The 13,499-nt window shown below is 43.7% G+C and overlaps 1 protein-coding gene across 1 annotated transcript in view; it reads right to left on the bottom strand.

Annotated features, from left to right (window-relative positions):
- LOC121932843 (unconventional myosin-Ig-like) overlaps positions 1-13,499 on the bottom strand; it is a 59,906-nt gene that overhangs the window by 40,430 nt on the left and 5,977 nt on the right. The window contains exons 3-10 of the mRNA XM_042471855.1: positions 10,885-10,938; positions 9,287-9,382; positions 6,439-6,555; positions 5,373-5,579; positions 3,993-4,138; positions 2,202-2,316; positions 1,159-1,329; positions 786-856 (exon numbers count right to left, since the gene is read on the bottom strand). Coding sequence (XP_042327789.1) covers positions 786-856; positions 1,159-1,329; positions 2,202-2,316; positions 3,993-4,138; positions 5,373-5,579; positions 6,439-6,555; positions 9,287-9,382; positions 10,885-10,938 — 977 coding nt within the window. The remainder of the gene's footprint in view (positions 1-785; positions 857-1,158; positions 1,330-2,201; positions 2,317-3,992; positions 4,139-5,372; positions 5,580-6,438; positions 6,556-9,286; positions 9,383-10,884; positions 10,939-13,499) is intronic.

The following is a 13,499-nucleotide window of genomic DNA, read 5'->3' as shown; positions in this document are numbered from 1 at the left end:
CTGTGGTTTTACTCATCCAGTTCTTATCATATCCCTGAAACATCAGCACCCACTAAACTACCTGCCATACTGAAAAAACTCTGAAGAATGGGCTGTTTTGTGTTGACAACTTCCAGAATCCCCCTCCCTAAGCCCTTGTGGATACTGGTTTGCTCATAGAAGTTCCCAAGTTCAATCCTTCCAGTTGGTCCTGGGTGCGAGAGCAAGGCAGGGATGAAGCTGGGCTAGAAGGATCTACAGATATGGCCTGGGATTTGTTGTTGTGTGCCTTCATGTTGATTCTGACTTATGGTGACCCTAAGCATGGGTTTTTCTTGGTTTTTTTCAGAGGGAGTTTACTTTGGCCTTCCTCTGAGGTTGAGAGACTCTGACTTGGCCAGTGGGTTTCATGGCTGAGTAGGGATTCGAACCCTGGCCTCCAGAGTCTTCATCCAAGGCTTAGATCACTAAAACCAATCTGGCTGTCTTGACCTGGGAGCAGCCTTCTGCAATCTGGTGCCCACAAGGTGCTTTGGACTGCATCTGTTTAACTGCCTCAAGTCCCGGTTCTGTTGGAGATAGTTTTAGTGACTAATAAAGGAAAATAACTGCCACTGTCCCTGGCAATTTCTGGATCTCCTTACATGAAAACACCTCCTTTGGGGTATCATAGGTATTTGCAGTCAGAGGAGGAAAGAGTTTGCAGTGTGCATATAGGTAGAAAATGGGTGGGAATGAGGAAGCTTCTAGCACCCTAAAGGCCACTGTGGAGGAAAACACAGCCATCCAGTCAGGGCAAGACATACGTGACGTCTCCTGCGTAATGCTTGATCTGGAAGTCACGACCAAACTCCAGGGACTTGTCAGTGGGGTTGACCTGGGAACACAGGAGCAAACACAGCTGTAATGCGCATCTGTTCTCACTCTAGGAAGACCTCTGCTAATACAGGTTCTCCTCACAACCTTAAAGCAGTTTCAGGGTTCCTGATCTGAGCTCTCTGGCTGGGAGTTCCAATTCCCCCTCCCTAAATGGCAAATCCCAGGGTTATGTAGGAATTTGCCATGGCAGCTGAAATGGAATCATACAGCTATAACTGACTAGTGTGAATGGATACCTGTACGGATGAGGCTTCAGGGAATGTGTTTACACTGCCTGCTTCCAGGCAATGTCCTTGTTACCTTCCGGCTGGCATAGTGGGGGTGCTTGCCCAGCCTGCCGTTCATAGACTCCAGAAATAGGGCATCCGTGACATTCCCCACAGTCAAACAGGCCTCGTCCAGGATGGCGATCACGCCTTTGTGTGCTTCTTCCACCAAGTCCACAATGATTTGGTTGTTGAAATATTCAATCTGTCAAGGATGAGACAGAGGTGTGACCAGCAAGATAGTGGTGAAGCAAAATCTCACCACCTTCTCTGGCACCCGGATGGAAAAGTCCCAAAGGGGTCCTGATAAGTGCGGGTGAACTTCCAGAGCTCAGATGTACATTGTTGTTGCCATGTGCCTTCAAATCATTTCCGACTTATAGCGACCCTAAGGCAACCCTATCACAGGGCTTTCTCAGCATGATTTGTTCAGAGGGGCTTTTGCCTTTGTCCTCCTCTGAGGCTGAGAGAGTTCAACTTGCCAAAAGTCACCCAGTAGGTTTCCACAGCCAAGTGGGCATCTGAACCTTGGTATCCAGAGCTGTAGTCAAATACTCAGAAACATACCCTCCAACATATCACAGATGAAAACTGGAACACATGTGGTCAAGCAACACCAGATTGTGGTCAAGGTGGCAAAAGTTATTAATGACAAAGAACAAGCAAACTTGAAGAGGTTGCAGCACTTTGCTCTTGCCTTAGCCTCCAGGGAAGGGCAAGGTTCTGCTCCATCTCCTCCTCTCTCCCATGCTAAGTTAACTGAGTGGAAACTACTTTTGCACTTTGAACTTAAATTTGCAGCAGCTAAACTAAGCTGAGGATGAAGGAGGAAAAGTGGGAGGAGGAGAGAGAAACTGGGACACTTTAAAAGCAATTGAGAAAATGGGACAGCAAAGAATTAACTGGGTCTGTCCTTATGCACATTATGATGGATGAGTCAGAGAGGAGTACCTCCTTGGCACCAGCCAAGTATTCCTGAGTAGTGCCATTGCTCCTTTTGGATATCCAGGCTTTCCCTGCTATCCTGGGTGGCCACCATCGCTGCCCAGTCCCTTGCCAGGCAATGCCCCAACTTACATGCTGCCACTCGATGCCCTCTCTTTGGTACTCCTCTTGTTCCTGCTGCAGGATCAACTCGATGAACAGTTGCTGAAGCTTCTCGTTGCAGTAGTTGATGCAGAACTGCTCAAAGCTGCAAAGGAAGGGCAGAGGGAAAACGCAGGATTCAGTCTATATCCAACAGGGCAAGGGCCAATCTTACACTCAAGCCCTCTCTTCTTTCAGTGCATGAACCACAGCTCAGGAGTTGAGAACTAGCTTTGCAGAAGGAAGGTTATAGGTTTATTTCTGTTTTAAAAGAGCAGATATTCTGGAAAGCAACTGCCAATATCTCTCCCAGATATTCTGGGAAGAAGCTGTCAAGGAGAGCAACCTATGGCTCAGCCCCATGTGTCCAGGTTGACCAGATGTCATTATTGCAAAGGAGGACAAGGCACCGCAAAATGTAGGACATTCAAGAAAAATGTCGGGCATTACAAAATAAAAGCTAAAAGCACTAATATAAATGTAATTTCATGCTTCTTGGTCATGCTCAAACTTTCAAAATGTGAAATTCCTTGTGGACAGAAAGTTGAAATGTAGGACATGTCTTGGGAAAGGAGGACATCTGGACACCCTGCATGTGGTCCTCAGCTGAGTCAGTGTGCTGTGGTCATTTCAGTATTGAGCTATGACTCTGGGAGACCAGGTTATCCATGCTATGGAACTTTGGGATCTGTAGTTTTCAGAGATAACTAGAATGCTCCACTACTGAAGAATGATTAAAATTTCAATAAACTACAAATTTTAGATTTTGACAAGGAGCAGTCATTGTAGTTGAAGTGGTATAAAACTGCTATATAGGCTAAGGCCCAGGACAGACGGGCCAAAAGTGGTGTGCCACCACCGATACTAGGGTTCTGCAGCATGCAGCAACCGGAACCCTAGCACACCACGGCGGCGGCCTAATGGCGGCCTGCCGTCCACATGGAGGCCGCCATCTTGCTGTAAGCGACATGCAGCATATAAATGTCGCTGTGCGTCACATCACGAGTGTACCAATGGTGCATCCATGATGTGTGTGCACCATCCTAAAAAGAACTCGGTTTTTCCAGGTTCTTTTTGGGGGCAGAGGGACGCTGGGCAGTTTGGCTGCTGCAGCATCCCTCCACAGGCAAACAGGCCACCCTTTTGGGGAGGTTTGTACTGGGCCTTAGTATCGCTTTTCTGAAATGCTTGGGACCAGAAGTGTTTTGGATTTTGGATTGTGGAATACCTGTATTTCCATATGTGTACATAATGAGATGGGACCCAAGTGTAAACACGAAATTCATTTATGTTTCATATACATCTTATACACATAGCCTGAAGATAATTTTATACAGTATTTTAACTCAAGGTAGTTCCCAAAGAGAGTCAATTAAAAAACCTTCACAATAAAAATTAAAAACAATTAAAATCGCCACATAAAACAATACAAAATCATATCAAAGACATACAAAACTTTAAAAAAGATAAATACAGAGGATTCCCAGTTCCTGCTGGAGTGTCTTTCCAGGAACCCCTGTGGACACCAAAATCCACGGAAACTCATGGCCAGTCAAATACAACGGCATCGTGAAATGGTGTCCCTTAGGTAAAATAACCAAATCAAGGTTTGCTTTTTGGAATTTTTATGTCTGTCTGTCTGTCTATCTTTGAATATTTTCAAGCTGTCGATGGTTGAATACATGGATAAAAGATCTGTGGGTAGAAGAGGTCAAGTGTACAACATCCCAACAAATAGCCCCACTACCACCTGCCACTTGCTCTGGGCAAATGCTGTCCTACCTGTTATTGTCAAAAATCTCAAAGCCATAGATATCCAAGACCCCGATCACAGTATTCTTGCCGTGGATGCGAGGATCATAGTTCTTCACCTCAATGACGGTATTGATCCGGGCCACAATCCAACAGAAAAGGCGCTCATAGATGGCCTGAAGGGAAAAGACATGAAGACGGCTATGATGGCTTTTAGCCTGAGTTTTACAACTCCAAATTTATTCATTTAATTTCTATGCCACCTTTCTCCCAGAAAGGGATTCGAGGCAGTTCACAAGATAAAAACACTTTTAAAGACTTTACAATAAAAAATTTGAAACGATTAAAATCATCTAGATCAAACAGTATAAAGCCTTCTCCTGAAGATCTTAGGGCTCTAGCGGGTTCACATGGGGAGATAACGTTCTCTCAAATAGCCTGGACCTAAGCCATATAGGGCTTTATAGGTCATGGCCAGCACTTTGAATTGTGCCTGGAAACAAATCAGTAGCCGGTGAAGCTGTTTCAACAAAAGAGTTACAGTATATGCTTCCTATAACTGGCCCCAGTCAGCATTCTGGCTGCAATGTTTTGAACCTGCTGAAGTTTCCAAACCGTTTCCAAGGGAAGCCCCATGTAGAGTGTGTTACAGTAGTCCAAACAGGATGGCTTGGGCCCGAGTTATTTACGGGAACACATCTCCCTATACAATCCGCCCCACGCTCTTAGAACAAATGGGAAGAAATTGTTAGAGGTACCAGCATCTAAATATGTTTCTACTTCCCCAGAAGCATTTAGTATAGCTGCCCCCAGACTATGGAATGGACTCCCAGAGGAGACCCGCCTTGCTAGATCCCTGGAAACCTTCAGGACGGCGGTTAAGAGAGAGGGTTTTTGACCTGCATACCCACCTGACCTGCTATGAATTACAGACTGTTTCTGTACGGAACGAGAGCATCTGACCCCATGATTGTTGGTTTTATGTTTTTAACTGTGGTTTTAACTTGTGTGGTAATAATATTGTAATGTTTTAATTGTATTTTTTAAACTCTGCTGTGAGCCTGCTTCAATATTATTATTATTATTATTATTATTATTATTATTATTTTTCAAGGCATGTGTCACCAGAGCCAGATCTGATGTCTCAAGGAACGGGTGCAGTTGGAGCACTAGTTTTAGCTGTGCAAATGCACTCCTGGCCACTGCTGAGACCTGGGCATCCAGGCTCAGGGTTAAGTTCAGGAGCAAAATATCCAAGTTGCAAGCCTGAGATTTCAGGGGAGAGCAAAAAATGCCCTCTGAAAATGCATTTCTAAAATAAAGCTTTCTATCCCATGTTTGCATGGAACTGACATAGAGAAAGCCAAACGTAAGGGTCTGGACCATTTCCAAACAACTGCCCCACCTTACCTTGGCACAGGCATCCCTGGCATAGCTGGCCTCATTGATGCTGTGGCCTTTTTGGATGACGTCGCCTCCCCCGGTAGCCACCGTCCGGTACAAGAGGCTGTCCAGGAGGCTCTCCACTTCTGTCGAGGTCAACTCCGCAAGACAGGAAACCAACTCCGCGTTCTCTATCTCCATGTTGTCCCCTGTAGCAGCAAAGCGCACGTTGCCCTGGGAAAATCCCGTGGAAGAAACACAACCATCAGACATCAGCAATAGAGAGGCAAAGGAAGGCTTCCCCTTCAAAGGATCACCATGTTCCTGAGGCCTCAGTCTCCCTCTCCTTCTTCAGGGTTGCCAGATTAAAAACTGGAGAGGGTTGCTGCCCCTTTGATGCTTCTATAAAAGGAATTTCAGCAGGTGCTACTTGCTATCTGTGACAAGCAACACCTATTGAAATCCCCCTCTTCAACACCATCATTCAAGAGCCAGCTTTGTGTAGCGGTTTGGGTCTTGGACTAAGACTCTGGAGACCAGGGTTCAAATCCCGGCTTGGCCACAGAAACCCAATGGGTGACCATGGGCAAGTCATACTCTCTCAGCCTCAGAGGAAAGCAAAGGAAAAACCCCTCTGAATACATTTTGACAAGAATACCTCATGATGGGGTCACTTTAGGTTTGCTGTAAGTCAGAAATGACTTGATGCCACACAATAACAAAACCTACAATCTTTAAAGGTACAGGAGCCCTTTTCGATTTTCAGTCTGATCAATCCATCACTCATTTTATAACCTGCTGGATAAATCTTGCTCTTCCCAAGAGGCTCAGGCAAAAGCAAACTGCTGTAGCCTCGCCTAGCTCATATGATCTTCATTGTTCATAGTCTTTTCCTTCCTGATCAGAGACTGATGTTGCTTGGCCACATGTGTCCTTGGTTTCCCTCTATAAAATATTGGGGGGTATAGGAATAAATACTGTAATAATACATGTTCTTTCTATCCTGAATATTCTTGCAGACAAGTTTTATTCCCTTGGTGACATGCAACCCCCCCCCAGTCTTGTCCTGCGCTGGTTGACCAACTCCATTTACCAAATGTAAGATGGCTGCCAGGATTTTGTACACGGAGTTCATTTCTTCCGAAGTAAAACCGATCACCTTCATGGCATCTGCTACCGCCTGGAAGTTGGCTTTATCGCTGCCCAAGGACTAAAGGATCAGGTTATAAGAAAAAGAGGGTATGTAGAATGGCAAAAGGAGAAAACAGAAGTAAGAACACGGTGAGGTTTAGAATAATAACACTTTTCCATTGCCAAAAAACGCTCTTTGGGGGCCTGGAAATTAAGCCATGGCCTGGAAATGTTACTGTTCTGGACTACAGTTCCCCAAATCCTCCAGCTAGCATATCCATTAGCCTATGCTGTCCGCTCATTCAGCATCCGAATGCAGTCTACACAAACTGAAGACCTCAGGAGGAGATGATGCCAAAGCAATTGCTCACAATGGATGGCTGGTGGCTTCTGTGGCTGCATCCACACTGGAGAAATAACCCGGTTTGGCACCGCTTTAACTGCCCTGGCTCAAGGCTATGGAATTCTGGGAGTTTGAGTTTGTTGTGGGGCCCAGAGCTGAGCTTCCTCATCTCTATTATTCATAAGCAGCAGCAGCTTTTTAAAAATGTATTCTACTGCTTAAATTGAAAAGCACATGCATCTTCATCGCTCTCCCAGCCCATCACACCTGTTCCCTATCCTCATTTGAATGGACTCTGCTTGTCTTTGCAGTGCACCTCCTCTTCATCATGACTACAGGTGGATAGTGCCATAGTCACGAAGCTGCTTTTCGGACATGTTTCTGGATTTGCTGTCTTGAATTGCATTTCCAGACACCACAACGAGATGGGAATGCCAAGCTGTTCTGTCTCAAAATGTCATTAACAGTGCCACAGAGTGGTGCTTTGCAAGACTGCAAGAGCCAACTCAGCCCTAGTCTACACATTGGTGTATCACAGCCTGGGCCCTTGGTATCCATTGGGGTTTGGTTCTAGGACCCCCATGGATACCAAAATCTGTGCATGCTCAAGTCCCATTATATACAATGGCATAGTAAAATGGTGTTTCTTATATAAAATGGCAAAATCAAGGTTTGCCTTCTGGAATTTATATCTTTTTGCAACTTTTTCAAGCCATGGATGGTTGAATCCGTGGATATGGAGTGCTGAGAGTGTGCGAATTGCTGTGGATTTTCACAAATGCACATTGATGCTTAATTTTCATCAGTCTCTTGCCCAAATTTGCTTCTACTCACCCTCCCTCTACCAAAATGCACAGCCATGCGAATCCATGTGACAGCCACATGTGCAGTAATGTGCATTCTTGTGAATACTCTGGTAAAAACCATAAACCCTTTATCAGCAGAATTATGTAGTTTTTTACACACACTGCAAAAAGCCCAAATTCTTCCAAAGCATATATGGCTGGGTCGTAGTCTATTCAATTGGAATGAGGAGTGTTTTAAATTCATAGACAAAGTCATTAATCTCTTTCCTTCTCTCTCCAAAAATCGTCTATCAGGAAAACCCACAGTTCTTTGATATTCAGATAATAAATACTCCTTGAATTTGAGGAAGGTGGTAGGTTCTCCCTATCATCCTTTTCTTTCAAAATGGTGTGTGTGTGTGTGTGTGTGTGTGTGTGAAATTAGCATGAATCATACATACATACATACATATACAATAACAGCAGCTAGAATGATATTGGCGCAACATTGGAAGAGCCAGGAAATGTCTAGGATGGATGATTGGATAATGAAGATATTGGAAATGGTTGAAATTGATAAATTCACCTGTCCCATGAACTAAAAGGATATGGAAGTAGTAGAGGAGAAATGGTCCCCGATTATGACATGTTGTAAATTAATGTTGGAGAAAGGTGCAGGAAGAATAAAAGAGTGATTAGAATACAAAATATTTATAAGGAAAGAACCATAACATTTGGAATAAGCTTTATGAAAACTATATCAAAATTTTGTAATTGTATTATAGATTTTAAAAAATGTTGTGGAAATAACAAGATGACATGAGCCTTGATGTTGGAGGAACCGAGGAACTCAATACTCTATGAAAATGTACGTTGGGATTTTATATATATATATATATATATACACACACACACACACACACACACACACACACACACACACTTATTCACCTTACTGAAATTAACTGGATGAAACTGTATATTTTATTTTCTGAATGAAACAATTAAAAAAAAAAACACCCCAAAGTGCTGAAACTATTTTTGGGGAAGGGTTCAGGACCTTAGTTAGGTCTCTTAACATTCAGACTACACCTAGGAGCAGATGTCACACTGATATGGGAGCAACTGGCTCCTTCTAAGCATTTCCAAGGCCCAAAATACACACATATCCTACACACCCCAAAACTGTCACAGATTTCTAACAGGCATGTTTAGCTGGAGAAGAGAAGTTTAAGAAGTGATATGATAGCCCTGTTTAAATATTTGATGGGGATCAGGTTGAGGATGGAGCAAGCTTGTTTTCTGCTGCTCCGGAGACTAGGACATTGAGCCACGGAGTCAAGCAATGAATTGAGGAATACACAATCCAAGCCCTCCTTGTCTCTGTTTAAAAACCTCCAAAGAAAGAGACTCCACCACACTTTTAGGGAGCATCTTCCACTGTCAAGCAGCTCCGACCGTCAGTAGGTTCTTCCTAACATTTAGGTGGGATCTCTCTTCCTGCAGTTTGCATCCATTGCAATTTACAGGAGCATGTCCATTAGATTGCTCATGCCCTGTAGGGGCCTGGAGTGCAGACCCCATCATCCCCCAACAGCACAGTCAGAGAGGCCACTTGGGCAGCACCAGACTGACAGCCAGCCTTGAAATGGAAAATCATTATTAACCTGCGTGAAACTTACATTATTGCTTGCTCCTTCTCTGGTAAACTGATAGGCTGCAGGATCCCTGCCCAAATGGAGGGAGTCCAGCAAAGCATCCGAGGCTCCAAGAAGCAGCTGTGAAAAAGAAGAGTTGTCCATCTTTATAGTCCAAGTTGCTTCAGCCAAACTCCAAAGTCATGACTTTGGGGGAAATAAACATAATATGCAAGGTGACAGAGAAGGAAAAGCATGAAACCGAGGCTGCATCTGCTGTGCAGAATTAATGTGGGTTGACACCGCTTTAACTGCCATGGCTTGAGCTGGAAAAAAGTAGGATTCTTACTGATCTTAGTGCAATAATAATAATAATTTCTTACACACCCTTCTCCATGGATCGAGGTGGGGAGCAACAACAATGAACAAACAGCTCTGTGTAGCTCTGTGTGCCTGCCTACAACCAGCAAGGAATACAGCAGCTGCCTCCAGACCCTTTTACTGAGGATCCATAGAAAGCAAAACGAAGAGAAAAGGAGAAGGCAGATAAAGCTTTCCTCACCAGCTACTCCCAGCACGTTTTTTAAAAAGGCAGGAAAAGATCAGTTTGGCCATTAGATGAGGCACCTGCCTCAGGAAGAGTTTGAATGCCATTCTGAATGGGACACACATTGTCACTTCCCTAATTTGCTATTGTATTTTTACTGCCAGGGATGGAGAGTGGCTTGCGCAGGGATTTGTGTTTTTATTTATTTTTGCCTTTTATTATTGAACTATATCCTACCATTTAATTATATTATTTATATTATATTAGGGTGTAGAATACTAAACATTATCTTTGCATTGCTCTCTTTATACAGCTCTTAGACAAGATTATAATCTATTATATATTACATGTTGATGTCCGCCTTTCCCCCCAGTCCAGAACTCAAGGCAGCTTGTAGAACGTAACACAGATAAAGCTAAGAAATTCACATTACATTCACAAATATAAAAATAAAATAAAATTAGCAGTAAAATTAAAAGCTGTTAAAAACATGACCATTAAAAAGGGAATCAATTAATGTGGACAGTGCAGCATTACTGTCATAAAAAATGACTTGCCTAGTTTCCAGAGCTTGGAAACGCTACTTTTTTAGACAACAATTCCCAGACTAGTCCTGTTGGCTGGGGATACTGGGAGCTGTTGTTCAAAAAGGTAACTTTCCCAGGCTATATGCTATACACTTTTGTTTGGACAGGGCAGAAGGAAGCAAACACAGGATGCTTCTACACTCTTGAAATAATGCAGTTCAACACCACTTTAAGTGCTGTAGCTCCATCCTATGGAAGCCTGTGATCTGTAGTTTTGTCAGGTCTTTAGCTTTCTCTGCCAAAGAGTGCAGGTGCCTCACCAAAGTACAAATGCCAGGATCCTACAAAATGGAGCCACAGCAGTCAAAGTGGTGTCAAACTGCATTGTTTCTACAGTGTGGATGTACCCACAGTGTGCGGTTCCATCTCAGGCAGCAAAATGCCTTCAAAGTCTGTCCTTGCAGCCTAAGAGGGTGCAGAAATTCAGACAAATCTGAGTATCAAAAAGAACAACAAGGAGTGCTTCCAGGAACTGAGGATGCCAGGTCCCGAAATGGAAACTCACTCACCTGATAGAAGGCATGGAAATTTCTCTCGCCCGGTTGCTGTTTGAGGATGCGAGACTGCAAGGGAAACAAGCAAGGTTATCTTTGGAAGTCATGGCCAGTAGCCATGGTCTTTTGTGGGTTTTTGGGGCGATGTGGCCCTGTTCTAGAAGAGTTTATTCCTGACGTTTCGCCATCACCTGCGGCTGGCATCTTCATCTGTGGCTGGCATTTCTCTGAAGATGCCATCCACAGATGCTGGCAAAACGTGAGAAGTAAATTCTTCTAGAACATGGCCACATAGCCTGAAAAACAACACAAAAAACTATTATCTTTGCACTCGGTTAGCTGCTACTGGTGCAAGCTGTAAGATGCAACCACTACCACCACTAACATTGTTGTTTGTTGTTGTGTGCCTTCAAGTTGTTTCCCATTTATGGTGACCTTAAGGTGAGCCTATCATGGAGGTTTCTTGGCAAGATTTGTTTGGAGGACGTTTGCCAAAGCCTTCCTTTGAAGCTGAGAGAGTGTGATCTGCCCAAGGTCACCCATTGGGTTTTGTAGCCAAGCCAGCATTTGAACGCTAGTCTCCAGAGTTGCAGTCCAACGCTCAAACCACTGGCTCTGATTTATGCTGGCTCTGATTTACCCTCCAACATTTCATAGATAAAAAGCAAGACACAGTGGCCAAGCCACATCAGAGGGGGGTCAAGATGGCAAAAAGGTATTGATGAGGAAAAACAGACAAGTTGGAGGGGCTGCAGCGGTTTGCTTTTGCCTGAGGCTACTGGGAAGGACAAGATTATTTCATCCTCTTGTCCTCTCTGCTCCTCACCATTGATTGATTGACTTCAAACAACTTTTACACCTTAGGCTCAGTTTGTACTATTTGAAGTAAGCTGAGAAGAAAGGAAGAAGGTGGGAGGAGGAGAGGAGAAGAGGAGAAGAGAGACAGAAACAGGGATATTTGAAAAGTAGCTGAAAAAGTGGGTTGGCAAAGAATTACTCTGGGTTGTCCTTGTCCCTACCATTTGAGGCTATTTCTCAGGGCATATACCTCACTGTTGGCTCTCCTCTGTGTACCACAGGTGTGCAGTGACAAAAACAAACTAGGCCCAAACAGAGGTGCCAACATTCAGCATTGTCTGAGGTGCCTGACCTCAACAATAGCTCACAAGCAGGACTGTGCAGGAGCACAGTCCAGTGTGCACTATTTGGCAACCAGGCACTGACCAACCTGAAATAAGGCACAGGCACAGTTGGCTTCTTTCAAAGTCCTTGGAGGCTTTTATCTTCCAGTTGCAATACGTATAACAAAAGCTCTGACATATACTTATATTTACAGTCCACACTATCCAAACTCACCAAACCAACACACCAACTTCTCTCTCCAACCCACTATCCTCAACCCACACCTGCTCTGGGTTTCAGAGTCTAGAAATTTAGGTTTAAATATTGACCCAAAAAAACTGAGTCGACTTATCCACGGGCCAATGTAAGCACTGCATTTAACGCATATATATATATATATATATATATATATATATATGGTTAAAGGCAAGAGTTTAATGTGCCATAGAAGCACTGACCCACTTCTACTCTCCCATCCATCCAGCCTCTAGTTATGCCTAACTACTGTATTTTCTGGCATATAAGACTACTTTTTAACCCAGGAAAATCTTCTCAAAAGTCAGAGGTCGTCTTACACGCCGGGTCTTATAGGGCAGGTGCTGAAACTTCCAAGCCAGACTGGAGAGTCTGCAGTCACCGCATATAGTGGGGGGAGCTTAAAAATGGCCGCAGATGCATCCCCACCGTATGCGGCGATTGTATGAAAGCAGCTACCACTCTGATAGTCTTGGAGACAGGGAGGGCTGGGCAGGCAGGGAGAGCTGACCAGTCCAAGCAGGCTTGGTATACAACAAGGTCTCCTGCTAAGTACCTGCATGTCATAAGCATTTGAATTAAAATTACCAGATTGAAATCAAATCTGCTGTTTTTTTAATTTTTATTTGGTGTGCGTTGGAAGAGGGGTAGTCTTATACGGTGAGTATATCCCAAAATCTATATTTTAACTGGAAAAGTTGGGGGTCGTCTTATACGCTGGAAAATACATTGAATAGTTATGCACTAATACAGTCCTCCCTCCCCTTAGGGAAAAAACACAGATGCTCAAGCCCCACTCAAGCAATGGGGCTTGTGCACCACTCTTTTTGGTGAGGCTTCCAGAGTATGACATGGGCGCACTGTAGTGATGCCTGCCGGAATTTTGTAAGTACATTGGAATTGTTTTCCTTTACTTCATCCTTTACATCCTTCATTATATGTGCCTAGATTTTACCCTCAACTTATCCATGGATCATATCAAAATACATAATTTTGGCATCCAAAACTTGCCCTTGACGTATATATAATGAAGGATGTAAAGGATGAAGTAAAGGAAAACAATTCAAAAAAAAGAATTTACAAACTTCCAGCAGGCATCACTATTAGTGAGTATATATGGTTGAGTATATACAGTGGATCCTTGTTATACGCTGGGGTTTGGTTCCAAGATCCCCTGTGTATAACAAAATCCATGTATGCTCAAGTCCCATTAAGTATAATGACAGAGCAAAATGGTGTCCCTAATAAAAAAA

The sequence above is a fragment of the Sceloporus undulatus genome, chromosome 6 (assembly GCF_019175285.1).
Source record: "Sceloporus undulatus isolate JIND9_A2432 ecotype Alabama chromosome 6, SceUnd_v1.1, whole genome shotgun sequence".
NCBI classification, from domain to species: domain Eukaryota; kingdom Metazoa; phylum Chordata; class Lepidosauria; order Squamata; family Phrynosomatidae; genus Sceloporus; species Sceloporus undulatus.
The sequence above is the reverse complement of the archived record's forward strand: the minus strand, read 5'-3'. Positions and strand labels throughout refer to the sequence as shown.